General features: G+C 29.9%; 2 protein-coding genes across 2 annotated transcripts in view; both read left to right on the top strand.

The window, feature by feature from the left end:
* Positions 1-12,044: 12,044 nt before the first annotated feature.
* On the top strand, positions 12,045-14,066 carry LOC139426390 (THAP domain-containing protein 1-like). Its single transcript, XM_087155898.1, has 2 exons — positions 12,045-12,333; positions 13,445-14,066. Exons 1-2 carry the CDS (start codon positions 12,263-12,265, stop codon positions 13,638-13,640), a joined length of 267 nt encoding a protein of 88 aa, XP_087012024.1. The 5' UTR covers positions 12,045-12,262; the 3' UTR covers positions 13,641-14,066.
* A 1,182-nt stretch (positions 14,067-15,248) lies between these two features.
* Positions 15,249-23,442, top strand: part of LOC107450194 (glucosidase 2 subunit beta) — a 49,433-nt gene continuing 41,239 nt past the window's right edge. The window contains exons 1-3 of the mRNA XM_016065942.5: positions 15,249-15,549; positions 20,526-20,642; positions 22,008-22,103. Of these exons, the coding sequence (XP_015921428.2) occupies positions 15,450-15,549; positions 20,526-20,642; positions 22,008-22,103 (313 nt within the window). The 5' untranslated portion in view covers positions 15,249-15,449. The remainder of the gene's footprint in view (positions 15,550-20,525; positions 20,643-22,007; positions 22,104-23,442) is intronic.

Below are 23,442 nucleotides of genomic sequence, written 5' to 3'. Positions count from 1 at the left end.
ACGACTCACTACGTAACTCCCTTTCATATTAACTTATAATTTTCAAACTCTGCCAGAAATTAGAGTTTTATATACCAAACAATCGTAATAAAGGAAATTTTTATACACTAATTAGGGGGCTTATAGTGGGCCAAAGTAGATTTTGTTAATTTACGGGAAAGAAGTTCTTTAAGCTATATATTCGTCGAAGCAACGCGTGAGTCGTGGTGTGGTTGTTAGCGCCATGGGTAAAGAATTTTGTTGAATCGGTGATCAGGGGTTCGGTCCTGGTCACGGATTAATTTTTAATTTTTTTTCTATTTACTTTAATTTACTTTTTAAAATTTATTTTTCGATATTTCAACGAGTATAAAGTGTTATATATATAAAAGTAATTATTTTTCTTTGGGAAAGAGGGAATAATAGCTGAAAAACGGATAAATTTCGAATCCGGAGTTACGCACATGAATCACTACGTAACTCCCTTTAATATTAACTTATAATTTTCAAACTCTGCCAGAAATTAGAGTTTTATATACCAAACAATCGCAATAAAGGAAATTTTTATACACTAATTAGGGGGCACATAGTGGGCCAAAATAGATTTTGTTAATTAACGGGAAGGAAGTTCTTTAAGCTATATATTCGTGGAAGCAACGTGTGAGTCGTGGTGCGGTTGGCAGCGCCATGGGTAAAGATATTTGTTGACTCAGTTGTCAGGGGTTCGGTCCTGATCACAGATTAATTTTTAATTATTTTTTCTATTTACTTTATTTTACTTTTTAAAATTTATTTTTCGATATTTCAACGAGAATAAAGTGTTATATATACAAAAGTATTTATTTTTCTTTGGGAAAGAGGGAATAATAGCTGAAAAACGGATAAATTTCGACTCCGGAGTTACGCACACGACTCACTACGTAACTCCCTTTAATATTAACTTATAATTTTCAAACTCTGCCAGAAATTAGAGTTTTATATACCAAACAATCGTAATAAAGGAAATTTTTATACACTAATTAGGGGGCTCATAGTGGGCCAAAATAAATTTTGTTAATTAACGGGAAGGAAGTTCTTTAAGTTATATATTCGTGAAAGCATCGCGTGAGTCGTGGTGTGGTTGTTAGCGCCATGCGTAAAGAAGTTTGTTGAATCGGTGATCAGGGGTTCGGTCCTGGTCACGGATTAATTTTTAATTTTTTTTTTCTATTTACTTTATTTTACTTTTTAAAATCTATTTTTCGATATATCAACGAGAATAAAATGTTATATATATATAAGTGATTATTTTTCTTTGGGAAAGAGGGAATAATAGCAGAAAAACGGATAAATTTCGACTCCGGAGTTACGCACACGACTCACTCCGTAACTACCTTTAATATTATTTTATAATTTTCAAACTCTGCCAGAAATTAGAGTTTTATATACCAAACAATCGTCATAAAGGAAATTTTTATAGACCAATTAGGGGGCTCATAGTGGGCCAAAATAGATTTTGTTAATTAACCGGAAGGAAGTTCTTTAAGCTATATATTCGTGGAAGCAAATTGTGAGTTGTGGTGTGGTTGCTAGCGCTGTGGGTCAAGAAGTTTGTTGACTCGGTGGTCACGGGTTCGGTCCTGGTCACGGATTAATTTTTAATTTTTTTTTCTATTTACTTTATTTTTCTTTTTAAAATTTATTTTTCGAAATTTCGACGTGAATAAAGTGTTATATATAGAAAAATAATTATTTTTCTTTGGGCAAGAGGGAATAGTAGCTGAAAAACGGATAAATTTCGACTCCGGAGTTACGCACACGACTCCCTACGTAACACACTTTAATATTAACTTATAATTTTCAAACTCTGCCAGAAATTAGAGTTTTATATACCAAACAATCGTAATAAAGGAAATTTTTATAGACCAATTAGGGGGCTCATAGTGGGCCAAAATAGATTTTGTTAATTAACCGGAAGGAAGTTCTTTAAGCTATATATTCGTCGAAGCAAATTGTGAGTTGTGGTGTGGTTGCTAGCGCTGTGGGTCAAGAAGTTTGTTGACTCGGTGGTCAGGGGTTCGGTCCTGGTCACAGATTAATTTTTAATTTTTTTTTCTATTTACTTTATTTTTCTTTTTAAAATTTATTTTTCGAAATTTCAACGTGAATAAAGTGTTTTATATATCAAAATAATTATTTTTCTTTGGGCAAGAGGGAATAGTAGCTGAAAAACGGATAAATTTCGACTCCGGAGTTACGCACACGACTCCCTACGTAACACACTTTAATATTAACTTATAATTTTCAAACTCTGCCAGAAATTAGAGTTTTATATACCAAACAATCGTAATAAAGGAAATTTTTATACACTAATTAGGGGGCTCATAGTGGGCCAAAATAGATTTTGTTAATTAACGGGAAGGAAGTTCTTTAAGTTATATATTCGTGGAGGCATCGCGTAAGTCGTGGTGTGGTTGTTAGCGCCATGCGTAAAGAAGTTTGTTGAATCGGGGATCAGGGGTTCGGTCCTGGTCACGGATTAATTTTTTTTTCTATTTACTTTATTTTACTTTTTAAAATTTATTTTTCGATATTTCAACGAGAATAAAGTGTTATATATACAAAAGTATTTATTTTTCTTTGGGAAAGAGGGAATAATAGCTGAAAAACGGATAAATTTCGACTCCGGAGTTACGCACACGACTCACTACGTAACTCCCTTTAATATTAACTTATAATTTTCAAACTCTGCCAGAAATTAGAGTTTTATATACCAAACAATCGTAATAAAGGAAATTTTTATACACTAATTAGGGGGCTCATAGTGGGCCAAAATAAATTTTGTTAATTAACGGGAAGGAAGTTCTTTAAGTTATATATTCGTGAAAGCATCGCGTGAGTCGTGGTGTGGTTGTTAGCGCCATGCGTAAAGAAGTTTGTTGAATCGGTGATCAGGGGTTCGGTCCTGGTCACGGATTAATTTTTAATTTTTTTTTTCTATTTACTTTATTTTACTTTTTAAAATCTATTTTTCGATATATCAACGAGAATAAAATGTTATATATATATAAGTGATTATTTTTCTTTGGGAAAGAGGGAATAATAGCAGAAAAACGGATAAATTTCGACTCCGGAGTTACGCACACGACTCACTACGTAACTCCCTTTAATATTAACTTATAATTTTCAAACTCTGCCAGAAATTAGAGTTTTATATACCAAACAATCGTAATAAAGGAAATTTTTATACACTAATTAGGGGGCTCATAGTGGGCCAAAATAGATTTTGTTAATTAACGGGAAGGAAGTTCTTTAAGTTATATATTCGTGGAGGCATCGCGTAAGTCGTGGTGTGGTTGTTAGCGCCATGCGTAAAGAAGTTCGTTGAATCGGGGATCAGGGGTTCGGTCCTGGTCACGGATTAATTTTTTTTTCTATTTACTTTATTTTACTTTTTAAAATTTATTTTTCGATATTTCAACGAGAATAAAGTGTTATATATACAAAAGTATTTATTTTTCTTTGGGAAAGAGGGAATAATAGCTGAAAAACGGATAAATTTCGACTCCGGAGTTACGCACACGACTCACTACGTAACTCCCTTTAATATTAACTTATAATTTTCAAACTCTGCCAGAAATTAGAGTTTTATATACCAAACAATCGTAATAAAGGAAATTTTTATACACTAATTAGGGGGCTCATAGTGGGCCAAAATAAATTTTGTTAATTAACGGGAAGGAAGTTCTTTAAGTTATATATTCGTGAAAGCATCGCGTGAGTCATGGTGTGGTTGTTAGCGCCATGCGTAAAGAAGTTTGTTGAATCGGTGATCAGGGGTTCGGTCCTGGTCACGGATTAATTTTTAATTTTTTTTTTCTATTTACTTTATTTTACTTTTTAAAATCTATTTTTCGATATATCAACGAGAATAAAATGTTATATATATATAAGTGATTATTTTTCTTTGGGAAAGAGGGAATAATAGCAGAAAAACGGATAAATTTCGACTCCGGAGTTACGCACACGACTCACTCCGTAACTACCTTTAATATTATTTTATAATTTTCAAACTCTGCCAGAAATTAGAGTTTTATATACCAAACAATCGTCATAAAGGAAATTTTTATAGACCAATTAGGGGGCTCATAGTGGGCCAAAATAGATTTTGTTAATTAACCGGAAGGAAGTTCTTTAAGCTATATATTCGTGGAAGCAAATTGTGAGTTGTGGTGTGGTTGCTAGCGCTGTGGGTCAAGAAGTTTGTTGACTCGGTGGTCAGGGGTTCGGTCCTGGTCACGGATTAATTTTTAATTTTTTTTTCTATTTACTTTATTTTTCTTTTTAAAATTTATTTTTCGAAATTTCAACGTGAATAAAGTGTTTTATATATCAAAATAATAATTTTTCTTTGGGCAAGAGGGAATAATAGCTGAAAAACGGATAAATTTCGACTCCGGAGTTACGCACACGACTCCCTACGTAACACACTTTAATATTAACTTATAATTTTCAAACTCTGCCAGAAATTAGAGTTTTATATACCAAACAATCGTAATAAAGGAAATTTTTATACACTAATTAGGGGGCTCATAGTGGGCCAAAATAGATTTTGTTAATTAACGGGAAGGAAGTTCTTTAAGTTATATATTCGTGGAGGCATCGCGTAAGTCGTGGTGTGGTTGTTAGCGCTATGCGTAAAGAAGTTTGTTGAATCGGGGATCAGGGGTTCGGTCCTGGTCACGGATTAATTTTTTTTTCTATTTACTTTATTTTACTTTTTAAAATTTATTTTTCGATATTTCAGTGAGAATAAAGTGGTATATATATAAAAGTAATTATTTTTCTATGGGAAAGAGGGAATAATAGCTGAAAAACGGATAAATTTCGACTCCGGAGTTACGCACACGACTCACTACGTAACTCCCTTTAATATTAACTTATAATTTTCAAACTCTGCCAGAAATTAGAGTTTTATATACCAAACAATCGAAATAAAGGAAATTTTTATACACTAATTAGGGGGCACATAGTGGGCCAAAATAGATTTTGTTAATTAACGGGAAGGAAGTTCTTTAAGCTATATATTCGCGGAAGCAATGTGTGAGTCGTGGTGTGGTTGTTAGCGCCATGGGTAAAGAAGTTTGTTGAATCGGTGATCAGGGGTTCGGTCGTGGTCACGGTTAAATTTTAATTTTTTTTTTCTATTTACTTTATTTTACTTTTTAAAATCTATTTTTCGATATATCAACGAGAATAAAGTGTTATATATATATAAGTGATTATTTTTCTTTGGGAAAGAGGGAATAATAGCAGAAAAACGGATAAATTTCGACTCCGGAGTTACGCACACGACTCACTACGTAACTCCCTTTAATATTAACTTATAATTTTCAAACTCTGCCAGAAATTAGAGTTTTATATACCAAACAATCGAAATAAAGGAAATTTTTATACACTAATTAGGGGGCACATAGTGGGCCAAAATAGATTTTGTTAATTAACGGGAAGGAAGTTCTTTAAGCTATGTATTCGTGGAAGCAACGTGTGAGTCGTGGTGTGGTTGTTAGCGCCATGGGTAAAGAATTTTGTTGAATCGGTGATCAGGGGTTCGGTCCTGGTCACGGATTAATTTTTAATTTTTTTTTCTATTTACTTTATTTTACTTTTTAAAAAATTTATTTTTCGATATTTCAACGTGAATAAAGTGTTATATATACAAAAATAATTATTTTTCTTTGGGAAAGAGGGAATAATAGCTGAAAAATTGATAAATTTCGACTCCGGAGCAACGCACACGACTCACTCCGTAACTCCCTTTAATATTATTTTATAATTTTCAAACTCTGCCAGAAATTAGAGTTTTATATACCAAACAATCTTAATAAAGGAAATTTTTATAGACCAATTAGGGGGCTCATAGTGGGCCAAAATAGATTTTGTTAATTAACCGGAAGGAAGTTCTTTAAGCTATATATTCGTGGAAGCAAATTGTGAGTTCTGGTGTGGTTGCTAGCGCTGTGGGTCAAGAAGTTTGTTGACTCGGTGGTCAGGGGTTCGGTCCTGGTCACGGATTAATTTTTAATTTTTTTTTCTATTTACTTTATTTTTCTTTTTAAAATTTATTTTTCGAAATTTCAACGTGAATAAAGTGTTTTATATATCAAAATAATTATTTTTCTTTGGGCAAGAGGGAATAATAGCTGAAAAACGGATAAATTTCGACTCCGGAGTTACGCACACGACTCCCTACGTAACACACTTTAATATTAACTTATAATTTTCAAACTCTGCCAGAAATTAGAGTTTTATATACCAAACAATCGTAATAAAGGAAATTTTTATACACTAATTAGGGGGCTCATAGTGGGCCAAAATAGATTTTGTTAATTAACGGGAAGGAAGTTCTTTAAGTTATATATTCGTGGAGGCATCGCGTAAGTCGTGGTGTGGTTGTTAGCGCCATGCGTAAAGAAGTTTGTTGAATCGGTGATCAGGGGTTCGGTCCTGGTCAAGGATTAATTTTTATTTTTTTTTTCTATTTACTTTATTTTACTTCGATATATCAACGAGAATAAAGTGTTATATATATATAAGTGATTATTTTTCTTTGGGAAAGAGGGAATAATAGCAGAAAAACGGATAAATTTCGAATCCGGAGTTACGCACATGAATCACTACGTAACTCCCTTTAATATTAACTTATAATTTTCAAACTCTGCCAGAAATTAGAGTTTTATATACCAAACAATCGCAATAAAGGAAATTTTTATACACTAATTAGGGGGCACATAAAGGGCCAAAATAGATTTTGTTAATTAACGGGAAGGAAGTTCTTTAAGCTATATATTCGTGGAAGCAACGTGTGAGTCGTGGTGCGGTTGGTAGCGCCATGGGTAAAGATATTTGTTGACTCAGTGGTCAGGGGTTCGGTCCTGATCACGGATTAATTTTTAATTATTTTTTCTATTTACTTTATTTTACTTTTTAAAATTTATTTTTCGATATTTCAACGAGAATAAAGTGTTATATATACAAAAGTATTTATTTTTCTTTGGGAAAGAGGGAATAATAGCTGAAAAACGGATAAATTTCGACTCCGGAGTTACGCACACGAATCACTACGTAACTCCCTTTAATATTAACTTATAATTTTCAAACTCTGCCAGAAATTGGAGTTTTATATACCAAACAATCGTAATAAAGGAAATTTTTATAGACCAATTAGAGGGCTCATAATGGGCCAAAATAGATTTTGTTAATTAACCGGAAGGAAGTTCTTTAAGCTATATATTCGTGGAAGCAAATTGTGAGTTGTGGTGTGGTTGCTAGCGCTGTGGGTCAAGAAGTTTGTTGACTCGGTGGTCACGGGTTCGGTCCTGGTCACGGATTAATTTTTAATTTTTTTTTCTATTTACTTTATTTTTCTTTTTAAAATTTATTTTTCGAAATTTCGACGTGAATAAAGTGTTATATATAGAAAAATAATTATTTTTCTTTGGGCAAGAGGGAATAGTAGCTGAAAAACGGATAAATTTCGACTCCGGAGTTACACACACGACTCCCTACGTAACACACTTTAATATTAACTTATAATTTTCAAACTCTGCCAGAAATTAGAGTTTTATATACCAAACAATCGTAATAAAGGAAATTTTTATAGACCAATTAGGGGGCTCATAGTGGGCCAAAATAGATTTTGTTAATTAACCGGAAGGAAGTTTTTTTAGCTATATATTCGTGGAAGCAAATTGTGAGTTGTGGTGTGGTTGCTAGCGCTGTGGGTCAAGAAGTTTGTTGACTCGGTGGTCAGGGATTCGGTCCTGGTCACAGATAAATTTTTAATTTTTTTTTCTATTTACTTTATTTTTCTTTTTAAAATTTATTTTTCGAAATTTCAACGTGAATAAAGTGTTTTATATATCAAAATAATTATTTTTCTTTGGGCAAGAGGGAATAGTAGCTGAAAAACGGATAAATTTCGACTCCGGAGTTACGCACACGACTCCCTACGTAACACACTTTAATATTAACTTATAATTTTCAAACTCTGCCAGAAATTAGAGTTTTATATACCAAACAATCGTAATAAAGGAAATTTTTATACACTAATTAGGGGGCTCATAGTGGGCCAAAATAGATTTTGTTAATTAACGGGAAGGAAGTTCTTTATGTTATATATTCGTGGAGGCATCGCGTAAGTCGTGGATTGCTTGTTAGCGCCATGCGTAAAGAAGTTTGTTGAATCGGTGATCAGGGGTTCGGTCCTGGTCAAGGATTAATTTTTATTTTTTTTTTCTATTTACTTTATTTTACTTTTTAAAATCTATTTTTCGATATATCAACGAGAATAAAGTGTTATATATATATAAGTGATTATTTTTCTTTGGGAAAGAGGGAATAATAGCAGAAAAACGGATAAATTTCGAATCCGGAGTTACGCACATGAATCACTACGTAACTCCCTTTAATATTAACTTATAATTTTCAAACTCTGCCAGAAATTAGAGTTTTATATACCAAACAATCGCAATAAAGGAAATTTTTATACACTAATTAGGGGGCACATAAAGGGCCAAAATAGATTTTGTTAATTAACGGGAAGGAAGTTCTTTAAGCTATATATTCGTGGAAGCAACGTGTGAGTCGTGGTGCGGTTGGTAGCGCCATGGGTAAAGATATTTGTTGACTCAGTGGTCAGGGGTTCGGTCCTGATCACGGATTAATTTTTAATTATTTTTTCTATTTACTTTATTTTACTTTTTAAAATTTATTTTTCGATATTTCAACGAGAATAAAGTGTTATATATACAAAAGTATTTATTTTTCTTTGGGAAAGAGGGAATAATAGCTGAAAAACGGATAAATTTCGACTCCGGAGTTACGCACACGAATCACTACGTAACTCCCTTTAATATTAACTTATAATTTTCAAACTCTGCCAGAAATTGGAGTTTTATATACCAAACAATCGTAATAAAGGAAATTTTTATAGACCAATTAGAGGGCTCATAATGGGCCAAAATAGATTTTGTTAATTAACCGGAAGGAAGTTCTTTAAGCTATATATTCGTGGAAGCAAATTGTGAGTTGTGGTGTGGTTGCTAGCGCTGTGGGTCAAGAAGTTTGTTGACTCGGTGGTCACGGGTTCGGTCCTGGTCACGGATTAATTTTTAATTTTTTTTTCTATTTACTTTATTTTTCTTTTTAAAATTTATTTTTCGAAATTTCGACGTGAATAAAGTGTTATATATAGAAAAATAATTATTTTTCTTTGGGCAAGAGGGAATAGTAGCTGAAAAACGGATAAATTTCGACTCCGGAGTTACACACACGACTCCCTACGTAACACACTTTAATATTAACTTATAATTTTCAAACTCTGCCAGAAATTAGAGTTTTATATACCAAACAATCGTAATAAAGGAAATTTTTATAGACCAATTAGGGGGCTCATAGTGGGCCAAAATAGATTTTGTTAATTAACCGGAAGGAAGTTTTTTTAGCTATATATTCGTGGAAGCAAATTGTGAGTTGTGGTGTGGTTGCTAGCGCTGTGGGTCAAGAAGTTTGTTGACTCGGTGGTCAGGGATTCGGTCCTGGTCACAGATAAATTTTTAATTTTTTTTTCTATTTACTTTATTTTTCTTTTTAAAATTTATTTTTCGAAATTTCAACGTGAATAAAGTGTTTTATATATCAAAATAATTATTTTTCTTTGGGCAAGAGGGAATAGTAGCTGAAAAACGGATAAATTTCGACTCCGGAGTTACGCACACGACTCCCTACGTAACACACTTTAATATTAACTTATAATTTTCAAACTCTGCCAGAAATTAGAGTTTTATATACCAAACAATCGTAATAAAGGAAATTTTTATACACTAATTAGGGGGCTCATAGTGGGCCAAAATAGATTTTGTTAATTAACGGGAAGGAAGTTCTTTAAGTTATATATTCGTGGAGGCATCGCGTAAGTCGTGGATTGCTTGTTAGCGCCATGCGTAAAGAAGTTTGTTGAATCGGTGATCAGGGGTTCGGTCCTGGTCAAGGATTAATTTTTATTTTTTTTTTTCTATTTACTTTATTTTACTTTTTAAAATCTATTTTTCGATATATCAACGAGAATAAAGTGTTATATATATATAAGTGATTATTTTTCTTTGGGAAAGAGGGAATAATAGCAGAAAAACGGATAAATTTCGAATCCGGAGTTACGCACATGAATCACTACGTAACTCCCTTTAATATTAACTTATAATTTTCAAACTCTGCCAGAAATTAGAGTTTTATATACCAAACAATCGCAATAAAGGAAATTTTTATACACTAATTACGGGGCACATAGTGGGCCAAAATAGATTTTGTTAATTAACGGAAAGGAAGTTCTTTAAGCTATATATTCGTGGAAGCAACGTGTGAGTCGTGTTGTGGTTGTTAGCGCTATGGATAAAGAAGTTTGTTGAATCGGGGATCAGGGGTTCGGTACTGGTCACGGATTAATTTTTTTTTTCTATTTACTTTATTTTACTTTTTAAAATTTATTTTTCGATATTTCAGTGAAAATAAAGTGGTATAGATATAAAAGTAATTATTTTTCTATGGGAAAGAGGGAATAATAGCTGAAAAACGGATAAATTTCGACTCCGGAGTTACGCACACGACTCACTACGTAACTCCCTTTAATATTAACTTATAATTTTCAAACTCTGCCAGAAATTAGAGTTTTATATACCAAACAATCGAAATAAAGGAAATTTTTATACACTAATTAGGGGGCACATAGTGGGCCAAAATAGATTTTGTTAATTAACGGGAAGGAAGTTCTTTAAGCTATATATTCGTGGAAGCAGCGTGTGAGTCGTGGTGCGGTTGGTAGTGCCATGGGTAAAGATGTTTGTTGACTCAGTGGTCAGGGGTTCGGTCCTGGTCACGGATTAATTTTTTTTTTCTATTTACTTTATTTTACTTTTTAAAATCTATTTTTCGATATATCAACGAGAATAAAGTGTTATATATATATATAAGTGATTATTTTCCTTTGGGAAAGAGGGAATAATAGCAGAAAAACGGATAAATTTCGACTCCGGAGTTACGCACATGAATCACTACGTAACTCCCTTTAATATTAACTTATAATTTTCAAACTCTGCCAGAAATTAGAGTTTTATATACCAAACAATCGCAATAAAGGAAATTTTTATACACTAATTACGGGGCACATACTGGGCCAAAATAGATTTTGTTAATTAACGGAAAGGAAGTTCTTTAAGCTATATATTCGTGGAAGCAACGTGTGAGTCGTGTTGTGGTTGTTAGCGCTATGGGTAAAGAAGTTTGTTGAATCGGGGATCAGGGGTTCGGTCCTGGTCACGGATTAATTTTTTTTTCTATTTACTTTATTTTATTTTTTAAAATTTATTTTTCGATATATCAGTACATACACGAAAAAACTCTCTATGTAAATGAAGTCTAACTATGCGTTTTTTTTATTGTTTATTTTTATACTTAACTTTTTTTTCCAGCTCTTACAAGAAAATGGTTGTTTTAAATGAAAAGAAACAAAATTTGAAAAATGTTTTGATCGCTAATAGTAACATTTGAAAAAAATAGCATAAAAATTATTTCGCATTACAATCCTAAAAAAGAAGGCTGTATAATTATATTATAAATTAAAATTACAGGACCACACAGCTAATTTCGTGAAACTAAACATGATTAAACATTTTGTATGAGAGCATTTAAAGAGGATTCAAAAAGCTGTTGAGATAGTTGTTGTTGTAGTTCATTTGCGACGCACTAGAGCTACATAATGGGCTAATGGCGACGGTGTGGGATACATCCTTAAGGATGATCCGAAGACATGCCATCACAATTTTTGATCCTCTGCTGAGGGGATGGCGCTTTGGTAGTCCGGCGACCAGCGCGCGAAGTCGAGCACTTTACGGTTGAACAGTTTAACGAGGCTCAATACCGCACACCCTCGGTCCCTACGCAAACATATCCAAGTGGTCACCCACCAGCTCACAGACCGCAGCCAGTGATGCTTGACTTTAGTGAGCTGCTGGGATCCGTGTCTTAACGATCCATAGAGTAAAGAGTATAGGTAGAGTTGACATGAGAAAGTAACAGTGAAGCCATCACTGTAACCGGTCGGCCATATTGGTTTATGCAAAACATTCGAATGCTGCACGTAGAACTTGCTGATCAATGTTATTTTTATCGTTTTTTTTTTATTTCTCGTTAACGATTTTCTTTATCTTACCTTTTAAACAATGAATTTAATTATATTTTGCTTGTAAAAATGACGAACTGCTTTGCATACGGCTGTACGAATCGATGGACAAAGAAAATGCCTGGAATTACATTTCATAGGTAAGTGTAAATTCAATTCTCTTATTCATTTTCTAATTTAGTATTTTTAAATTCTGTTCTCACAATAAACTGTATCTTTAATGTCAGAAGACTAAAGATTTTTTTTCTTCTTCTTAACTATTAGCTATTCATTTCAAACCCAACCTTGATTCTTTTCAATTTTCATTGAAATGAATCAAAATAGAATTTCTAAGTGGCTTATAGAATATCAAAACTATAAAATTAATAGTAAATGAGATAATGTGATTTCGTTTACTTTTATACTGCTTAATTGACAATTAATATGGCATAATTATAGTATCATGTGTTATTCGAATTAGTGGGAATGGTTAAAAGTATTTATTTTATTTGCTACAATATTTTTTGCTTTTATGAAATTTAATCTATCATGAAGAGTTTCTCAAATAATTTTGTGTTTTTTTTTTTTTTTGTTATTTACTGTTATTGATCATTATTTCGTAATCTAAACATTAAAAATCAGCACTGTTGCTTTTTCAATTGTAATTCCGAACAGTTGCTCTGCTATTAAGTGGAATTTAAAAATATGATCGTAATGTCTAATTTGTCAACAATTTGATTTTTATTCAACTGCTATTTTATTTATGATCACTCTTGCACTGACGAATGACATGAAATTTTTTGAGAGCTTTTAACACACAAACATAATTTAAAAAATCCACCCAAATTGTTACCTTTTTTCATTTTTATAACCTTGGTGGAAACCTTTCCATAAATTTTATAATAGAAAATCCAGTGAACTATAGAAACTGGCAAAAATCTGCCATACTCTCATTTTGCGAACTACTTCAGTTCGTGCATTTTATTAATAATTGATATGCATTTAGTTTAATGAAATAAATTAAAAGTTTCGGTTGTGGGTAATCTATATTGGAGTCGTGGGTTTTAGTTGAGCATAATAGACTGAAAACGGATAATTTGCGCTACTGCATTTATTTTTTTGAAATTATCGACTGGATTAACTGTAATTATCAAAATTTTAATAAAGTTGTTTATAATTGCTAATTATAAATCTTTTGAGTCGGTTCTTTGAAAGACTTATATAATTAACGATTTTTATGTTCATGCTTTTAAGTTGGAATTTTATTTGCAGTTTTCCTAAAGATGAAAATCGTAAACAGTTATGGATCAAAGCTGTGAGACGAGTTAATTGGAAACCTTCTTCGTGTAGTAAATTGTGTAATGAGCATTTCGCAGAAGATATGATTGATAGAACAATAAATCTGCTTGATGGTCTTACAGATTCATTGATTAAAAAAAATTTAGTGAACAAAAACTCTTATTGTTAAATAATTTAAATATTAATTTACTCTAATAATTAAGCTATTTATCATTTTCAATATTATTGCAAAAACCATTTACAAGATTGTAACAAATTAAAGTATTAATTCAAATTTTTTAACAAATGTATGAAATGTTTTTTACAACTCTTATTAAAATTCAATTCTTTTCAAATAATGACAATGCTTCAATATAGGGATATAATTTATGAAGGGAAAGTTTTTCTTCTAAAATTAATAAATGAATGAAAAAATTGTTAACAATAAAGTTACGTTTTTTAAAATTTTTGTTTTTTGTGTACTTTAAAATGTGTCTATAATTAAGTGTATATTTTTAAATTCTTATCACTTGCAATACATTTAATGCAATATTTTACTGTCGAATAACCAACATATATTATTCATATTTGTGTGTGAAGAATTATTATTCTTGACTAATAAACTCTGATAGTACTTACTTTAAAAAAATATGGAAATTGATTGTATATAATGTAAAAATAAATAAAATGATTTATTTTTCTTTTATGTCTGTGTATTTTTTAAGAATAAAATAAGAAATTCATTTTCATGAACTGACAAAAAAGAATTTAAAGTTCAGTGTTATTCTACTAAATGAAAGAAATATATAAGATAAATATAATAATATATAAAGTTTTTAATTCAAATTTTTTAATAAATATAAATTTTTTTTCAACTTTTTTTAAAGTATTAAAATTCAATTATTTTCTATGATTCAATCAGCAAAAAATGACTGCTTCAATTGAGGGATATAATTTATGAAAGGGAAAGTTTGTCTTCTAAAATTAATAAATGCATGAAAAAATAACTAACAAAAAAACTTAAGTTTTTTTTTTTTTAATTTTTTTTTAAGCATTAAATAAAAAAAATAATAGTTTAAAATAAAAAGCGTTTTAATTTAAACTATTTTTTTTCTTTCATTTATGTGTCAAAAAATAAATCTACATACATGAAATATTAGATTATTTGGCCTAAAAATGATTAAATTTAATCTTTAGTTATGTTATTTTTATAAATACTAAATAGTAATAAATGAGGCGCTTTTTTTCGTGTAACTAAAAGCAATAAAAAAATTAAGTTTTGTTTGACACTTAAAAACTTCCATTTATTAGCCATGCAACCATAGGTTACAATGAATGCTTTGCATAATCCAAGATGGCCGACAGTTACTTCAGTTTCTACTCATAGGAGGGTGGGAAATGCCATCTCTACTTATACTCTTAACTCTATGTAACGATCAGTCCACTGCGGGACCCATCGTGAATCACATTCAGAGAGTATTTTTCTTAATGACGCATTTTCACTGCATGTGGTTCACGCACTTTCGATCACCGTCAAAAGAAAATGAGAACATTGGTCAAAATTACCTTCCCTCGAAAAACTCACAATTAAGACCTCCATTTTTCTCGATGGTGATTGGAAATAAATCGTTAATTGTGTTCCCTAAAATGTGTTCCCTCGCGCGAACGCGAGGTGCATTTAAGTTCGATTGCACATGCAAATCATATGCAGTGAGAATTCTCCATGAAGTGACTCTTGAAAATTTAACGTTGCCATCAATTTTGTATAATTTTATGGACCTTGATCTGAACAGAAATAGGTAGTCAAAAACGCTTATCATTACTCGGCATCTTATAAAACTTTAATGCTGACTGTTTCAAACAATAAAACTGCTAAACTTAGAGATAAAGCATAAAAAAATTAAATACCCTTATTATTTTTACTCTCAAAATCTAATGCGTGGGGCATAGTTTTATATTGAGCTGGCAGGAAGTTAAACATTTTTCTTATTTGTTGAACATGTATTTAGTTGTTTGTTTCATTGTTGTGACTTTTTGTTACACATCAACAATATCTGCTACTGTTGAAGTTTTACGACCTAGAGGAGTAGCTTTGTCAAGTAAGTTAGCAAAAACAGTTTTGGTCATGCTATCTTGTTTTAATGCTATATCGTGCTTAAAATTTAGCCGGGTTGCTGTCGTAATGAGATAATTATATTGTTAGTGCCGAATCAATAAAGTTAGTAGGGTGACCTGGGGTAATTCCTGATCAAAAAATGCAAACATCTATTTTGGGAAAAAACCATTCAAGATAGAATTTTAATATTTACTGGAAGTTTGAGGCTATATGAGATGAGTCCTATGCCACCTTCTTTTGTTTGAAAATCTGATTAGAATTTAAAAGATTTGACATTTTTAGTGATCGGGAATTACCCCTGGTCTTGATCATTTCTGGGGTAATTACTGATCACCAGTTTTTATTGTCAAGGGGCTGTTTAAAAATAATTATATGATGGTAATTAACAAGTAAGACATCAAGATCAAGCAAATGAACCAAAAAGATATGTTTAAGCAGCTAATGAAACGATTTATTAGAAAGCAAGAAGAAAGATTAGAACTTCAAATTTTCCAAAAATCTTTGCATCGTGCTATACATTTCAGGCAATCAGCCAACTCATTCTCATGTTCTGCTGAAATATGAGAGAGTTCCCACATAGGTTACTTTTGCTGGATTTTTTAACTTCATTGACGGAAAGTGTAAAGTTAAGTAAGGTATGTCAACAGCTCTGACAGCAGCTCTTGCTCTGAAATTTTCATTTTCAATCATTAAAAATAATTCACTAATTTTGCTTTCTAGAAGCTTAGTATCCTTTTTAGGCTTATAATTTCTCACCATATTTATACTAGGCTAATTTATAAACTTAAAAATTATTCTAACAATGTACACATATAAAATTAAGATAGACGCAAGGTAAGACAAACCAGAAATGATGCAAATGAGAATATAGTCTTGTATGCAGTTAAAAACAAATTTTGTGATGACAGTTAAAATATATTTGAGAGTTGTTCCACTTAATAAATATGAACTGTTATTTAAGAAAAGACAATTAACTATTTATTAGCTATTTTATATACTATTTATGAGAAGAAATGACAATGATCAGGAATTACCCCAGTGATCAATAATTACCCCATCTGTAGGGGGCAACATTTGATATAGTTTCTTATAATCAATTATAATGTTTACAGTAGATGTGAAACAATTAAACAAAAGCTTACACTACTTTTATATCAAAGAAAAAGAAAGTAACTCTAAATATTTATTATTAAGAGAAGGAGGGGGATCTTTGCAGAAATATGCACATTTTGAAACCCTTCTTTGAAATGGAAAATACAGAAAGCAGTTTAAAAGATACTTATTGTGTTAGATTAAACAAAAAACTATTATTAATTAAATGTAGTTATACTTTAGTAAAGTGTACAAGCATTCTTGTCCATGTCTCAAATTAAAAAAAAATTTTTTTTTTAAATAAAACTTGGGTGATCATTATTTACCCCAGAAACAGAGTGATCGTGAATTACCCCGGGTCACCCTATCTCAAAAGATGATAGTTAAAATAAAAACAAGGTTTTTAAGCTACTAACTTGAGTTGATTTTTTATTATAACTGAATTATTTAGAATAGGGAAACAGTTCACAATTTCTTTGATTATTGCTTTAAAATTTTAGTAGCCCTTTACTGATAAAAAAAAAACCTGATGAAAATATAATGTGTAGGGTGATTCTTTAAGTGTCGTTCATAATACACTTTGCTTAAATTAATGAATCACTTTAACTTAAATATGATTTTAACAACAGCTAGTGGGGAAAAGGTTTTATAACAGTAATAATCTGGTTAATGCAGTTAAGAGTTTCTAGGGATGCTACCCTAATGGCTACAACTGCCAATTTGCCATAAAGATTTTAATCTTGCAAAAGTTTGCCCTGGAGTGGTTATGAGTTACACCCTCCTTCAAATAGCTTCCCTTCATGGCTGGGTTAGCAAGTTTTTGACGCATAATAGTTTTTACCCCCATGTCAAAAACTTAAATTTTTGGTGGCTTAGTATTTTCATATTATTTCAATAAGTTGAAATAAAAAGTGAATATTAAAACATTAATTTAATAAAAAATTATAAAAGATATTTGACAAAAAATGACTTAAGATTGTTGATAAAATATTGTATCTTTATAGCTAGGCTATGAAAAGTGCACAAATGTAATCACTTGATTTTTACATGCCTTCTATATAATGACCCAGATTATTAAAAATGCCGTATTGCTTATGCAGTTTTGGTTTGAATTACGATTAAAAAATTTAATTAAAACCAAATTAGTAGAGCTTCTTAAATTAGTTTATATTTTTAGATAAAAATTTTGTAAAATTATATCAAGTTTATATGCAGCTAGTCTAGTAAAAGTATAGGATAGAAGCTGAATGGATATCAATAGCAATTCAGAATGTTCGTGGTTCTCTAAACCATATTTTTAAAATTTCATTCGTGCAAAATTTTGATTTTTACTTTTGTCACTTATCCAAACATATGTATCACAACTCTTAATATTTTTTTTAATGTAATATATTAAAGTAATTGTATAAATTATATTAATACTAATAACAAAATTAATTGTTAATTATGAAAAAAAATTTGTTATGAAATTTATTTCTTACTGTACGATAACATAAGAAAAATGTAAATGTTTGATAGTTTTTACCAGTAAAACACATGGTTTTTACCTTTATGAGTCAAAAACAGGTTTTTGACATTAAAATAAAAACCTTGCTTCTGGGATGTTTTTTCTTTTCTGTTTCTTACAGGCCCGTGCCTGAAAGTCGCCAAATCTTAGTGTTTATTTTGGTAGAGCTTTGGATTTAGAAATCTTCTTCAGCTTTTAATAATGAAAGTATTTTATAATAAGTAAATTCCATATGTAACAGACTAAATATTAAACAACTTTTGTTACTACACACATACATACTTTACTGTATAGTATAGTAACTTATACTCCTGTCAGGTAATGATAATGAAAAGAATTTGTTTTACATGAATAACATTTTAATTAAAATAAATAAATTCGCTATGACAAAAATAGACATGAATTTATTGTGACTGTGCAATATGACCTGATAGGGGACACCTGCTTCCGGGCGTAGTTTTAGAAGAGGTTGAATTCCAAGCTTAGCAGAGGGGAAATCACTCTAGTATTTTATTCTAAAAAATATATTGAAGACAAAACTTCTACTAGAATATGCTACTTTAGGGTGCAATGTTTAATTAATTAGCATAAAATAATAAAAGAGCCTCATAATTAAATTGCAAGTTAATTAAAAGTACCAACTTGTAACAGTGGGGACAAATAAAATCCCACATTTTTGACAGGCACTGTTATTTATGTTAAATTCTGTGGTCTGGACCATCCAAAACATCGAAATTTTTTTTTTTATTTTAAATTATCACATTTCAAGGTAAAATAAATTAGTTTAAGACTTTAAAAATTGCGAGCACATTTTTTAAGTCTAAATAATGCATAGTAACAGAGAGGACATGGAATGTAGCAGAGAGGGCATCTTACAAATTTGACAAAAAGTTAAAGGGAAATTTCACTGTTAAAAGTGGCTCTTTGGTTATTTAAAGTTGGAGTTGGTAGCACTGCTATAATTGAAACCTGTGCTACATCTTTGTAGATATATTTGAAAGTTTTTATTTTACCAGACCCTGTTTAAAAAAAATAAGTGCATTGTTTGTTTCTTTCTCAGTTTCAGTTATTTGGGCAACAAAAATAAATACCCAATTTTTTCCTAGAACTTTTTGCACTTGCAAATCTATAGATTGCAACTTCAAAAGAATCCTAGTGTTTTAAATGATGACTGATGTACATTAAATATGTCGAGTCACAAAGTCTTCCAAGTTTCCAAAACAAATCAACACCTCTGGGGGTATTGATTGAGAGTTCTCTTGTTTTTTGAATTAGGTTAAAAATTATAAGACTGCAGAGTTAAACACTCACAGCCGCAAACTCAAATTTGGGTTGGCTGTTCAACGACGGTTATAATATAAAAAGTTGATTGTCGCAAGTCGCGATATTTAGTAATTCTATGTAATTATTAGGCAAACGACTGATTTTTAATAGTAAATTCACATTTTCGTGAATAGCACATACACATTTTATATAGTGTTTTACCTACGCATAAAATATAGATAGATCTTAGAACAGCAAACTTAGATTTGCCAATTTTTATGTTTGAATGCATCTGCTTTGATACTTGACAGGGATCTGTCTAGGTTTTTCTGACAGGTACCTATTTTGTGAAAATTTAGACGTAATTTGTGAAAAATTAAAAATTATATTAAAAAATCAACACAAAAATATGGATTTATCGTTTCTTAAGGGATACAAAAATGAAATTTTAAGAAAAAGTATTCTGTGAAACTACCGTTTTTAAAAAATTGAATTTGTGAAACTACCGTTTTTCCTAAAGTTGAATTTGTGAAGGTACCGCTAAACGGTAGTAAATTCGGCCTGGACAGACCCCTGCTTGATATACTTCCATCAAGGTGCAGATTTGACTTGTGGACTTTCTGTCTATTTTCTCTGACTATCATGTGCAATCAGCTCTACCAGAAGTCTGGTAAGAAAGTTTATCAGATGAGTAGAAAATTATTTCAAGTTCTTTTGTTTCATCAGAAACTTTGTTACTAGGCTATTTCTTTTGTTTTGGTAGTAAGGTTACAGAGTATGCGCAGAACAGTACAACATTTTCTTGGAGATATTGGGTAATGCACGGTTGGCTTTTTTAATAGCTTTCCCCAAATATCTAAGGAATATGTATTATATAGAGAAAGTGCTTTTTTATTACATCAGTGCCTTTTTATTTTTCCTTTTTTTTCTAACTTTTTGTTTGTAATATCTTTTTTATTTATTTGTAGTAATAATTGTATATTTGATTGCAACATTGTTTTTATTAGAAAATAGTCAATTTTTTTTCTGGATATGTTTAAAGAATTTTTAATTTTGTTAGCAGTGCTTCTTATTTATGTATTTATTTTTTTAAATAGAAAAATTGTTCTACAATCCTGATCAAGACTTTAGGTGCATAGATGGATCAAATAGCATTCCATTTCAGTTTGTAAATGATGATTATTGTGATTGTGAAGATGGATCCGATGAGCCTGGTAAGTTATTATTGAGAATCAATTTTGTAAAGTTGACAGGAATTGTTTATTACAGGAAATAATTAACATATTAATCTTCCATATTATATGGAAATGACTATAATGTTTTCATGACTATACAGAAAAATATAATATTCTCAGAGTAAGAATGTTTTAAGAATTTATTGTTTAATATATTTCCAAACTATTTTAAACTAATCAGGGTTGACTGTTTAATGTCAAAAACTGATTTTTGACATGAATACTAGTTTTTATCGTGTTTCTAGTTTTCACCAGTTTCCATTATTCAGTTAATATATTTTTATTGTTATTATTTTTAACATACATGCTCTTTTATTCAAGAATTGTGAAGAAAAAAAAGAGTTTATTTAATGTCAAAATAATTCATCATGATTGATCACTTGTGTATATGTATGTTAATAAGTACTTCATGTTTATGCTTGTAATATCTAATAATTATCCTTACACCAAAATTTTTGATTTTAGACAATTGCCAAAATCAAGACCAAAAAGGATTTTTTGACAGAAAAAAAAGTTTTTTCATTAATTTTTATTTCAGTTATTCATTAAATAAAACTATTGAAAAATATTAATTTTAGGATATTTTTTTTAGTCATTACTGAAAATTTCGATTGGAGTTTGTATTCTCTTTTGGAGAGTAACTATACTCATAAATAACTACGTTTATAAATAGTATTAGATAATGTATTACATACATAATTTGATGTACACAGGGATATCAAAAGTTTTAACTAAGATAAGTTCACGAAGCTTAATTATACTTGGAAACTGTTTTATTAAACAAAATTCAATTTTTAAAATGTTTAAAGTTAGCATGAAAGGGGAAAAATTGTTTTTCTTAGAAATGTTTTACTTATAAGTAACATACATATTCAGTTTTCATTTGGTCAGTTCTGTGACTGGGAGCTTTTAGAGTCTGTTACGTATTTTAAAAAGTTTATCTTTTAATGACTGTTAATCATTTAAGTTTATTTCTCAATAATTTAATTTTTTAATGTTATTATGCTTTATTTAATATAAATTATTTTCTTCTACTTAGGTTCAACTATTATTTCTGATGTTAACAATAAGATTATTTTACTAAAATACTTTTTTGAGAGCTATCAACCCTTAACCAAATATTTAGATAATTTTGAAAATTATATATATTTATTTGCTTATCTTTTTTTCATTGTTAAAATTTATATATGTTTCTTTTAGTTTTTTATTACTCATATTTCTTTTGTCTTGATTTGTTAACAAAAAATTCTCCTCATTACTGTTTTTTATTGTTTACCACTAATAAATTTGTGTAACAAACTGTCTTTCTTATTGTTCAAAAGTTTTTGAATGTTTTGTTTTAAGGTACACCAGCGTGTTCTAATGCCCTCTTCCATTGTATTAATTCAGGGCATATTTCTTCAGATATACCATCATCAAGAGTAAATGATAACATTTGTGGTAAGTAATTCATAAATTACTGTGAAACAAGAGCTGTTAGTGTTTTGATGTTAAAATATCCTTTTTTAATGTATAGTGTGTTTTATATTTAATTTTAATGTATACATTGAATGCAATACTCTCAAATAACTGAGAATTAAAATGTTTTTAATTATCTCTAGTTTAATATAAATTAAATCTTCCTAAAAGCAGTAATTTTTAAAAAAGTTTTTTTTGTTGTTATAATTATCACTTTCCACTTTCAAAAAACATGTGTGATGATGTGACACTTCAAGATTTTCCAGATATAAAGTTATTACAAATGTAATTTTTTAATTGGTAGAAATAAAATCCAAATTGTATTATAGCTTTTTATCTCTATTGTTAAATAGGATATAAACATACTTTTCTGGGGGAAAAAGTTCAATATAATCTAGTATTTTGTTGTAAACATGGAACAAATTATATTGTTTCTAATCTAACAATTAATATAGTCAATTTTCTTGACAATATATATTTATATATATTTAAATGCACATAGTAATTTTCTATGTTATAATCAAAAAAAGTTGTGAGGAAAAATATTTAATTATTTTGAAAACTTAAAATTAAATTTATGAAAAGAAATATCCTTTTCTTTATTAATTTTTGTTAAATTAAGAGATTTTTTGTTTTTAAAAATCTAAAATTTTTCTTTATATCTTTCCTATCACATTTTGTTTGTCATGCGTAAATTCATATTTTGGCATTTAATCTTTATATTTTTATTTAGTCTTTAACTTTTAATCTTATAGTTAAATTTGTATGAAACTTCTTAGTTGAAAAACATGGCGTTTCGATTGAATTGTTGCCGTCAATTTAACTAAATTTTAATTAAAAATGAATTAAGTGAAAAGATATGTGCATTGATGAACAAATAAATGCATTTGATACAAGTTGAAATATGTTACTCCACTTCTAGATGTCATATTCCATACTTAATATCTATCAAAAATTAGCATTATCACTTGCTATTTTATTAAAAACATAATGTTTAAAATATATAAAAAAATATCACTTTTTACTTCAGAACAATTTTTCAAGGCGTAGGAGTTTTTGAATAATTTTATTGAATTATCAATTTATTTTCTTTGTTACAGCGAAGTATAATTCTCGCAAAACTCATTATTTAGATTTTTCCTACTATTACAACTTTGCGTAAGAAACCTGCTATTTTGAAGAAATGTGAACTGTATGTAATCAAAATTATATTTAATATTACTGTTATAATTCATAAGAAAAATGAAACTTTGATTGGATTTTCCTAATTTATTCCATTTCTTTCGGTTCTAAAACTCTTTCATTCCCTAAAGCTTTTATA

Source organism: Parasteatoda tepidariorum, chromosome 12 (assembly GCF_982258835.1).
Source record: "Parasteatoda tepidariorum strain Cologne lab strain chromosome 12, Ptep-v5.0, whole genome shotgun sequence".
Lineage (NCBI taxonomy): Eukaryota > Metazoa > Arthropoda > Arachnida > Araneae > Theridiidae > Parasteatoda > Parasteatoda tepidariorum.
This window is presented reverse-complemented; position numbering and strand designations above follow the sequence as displayed.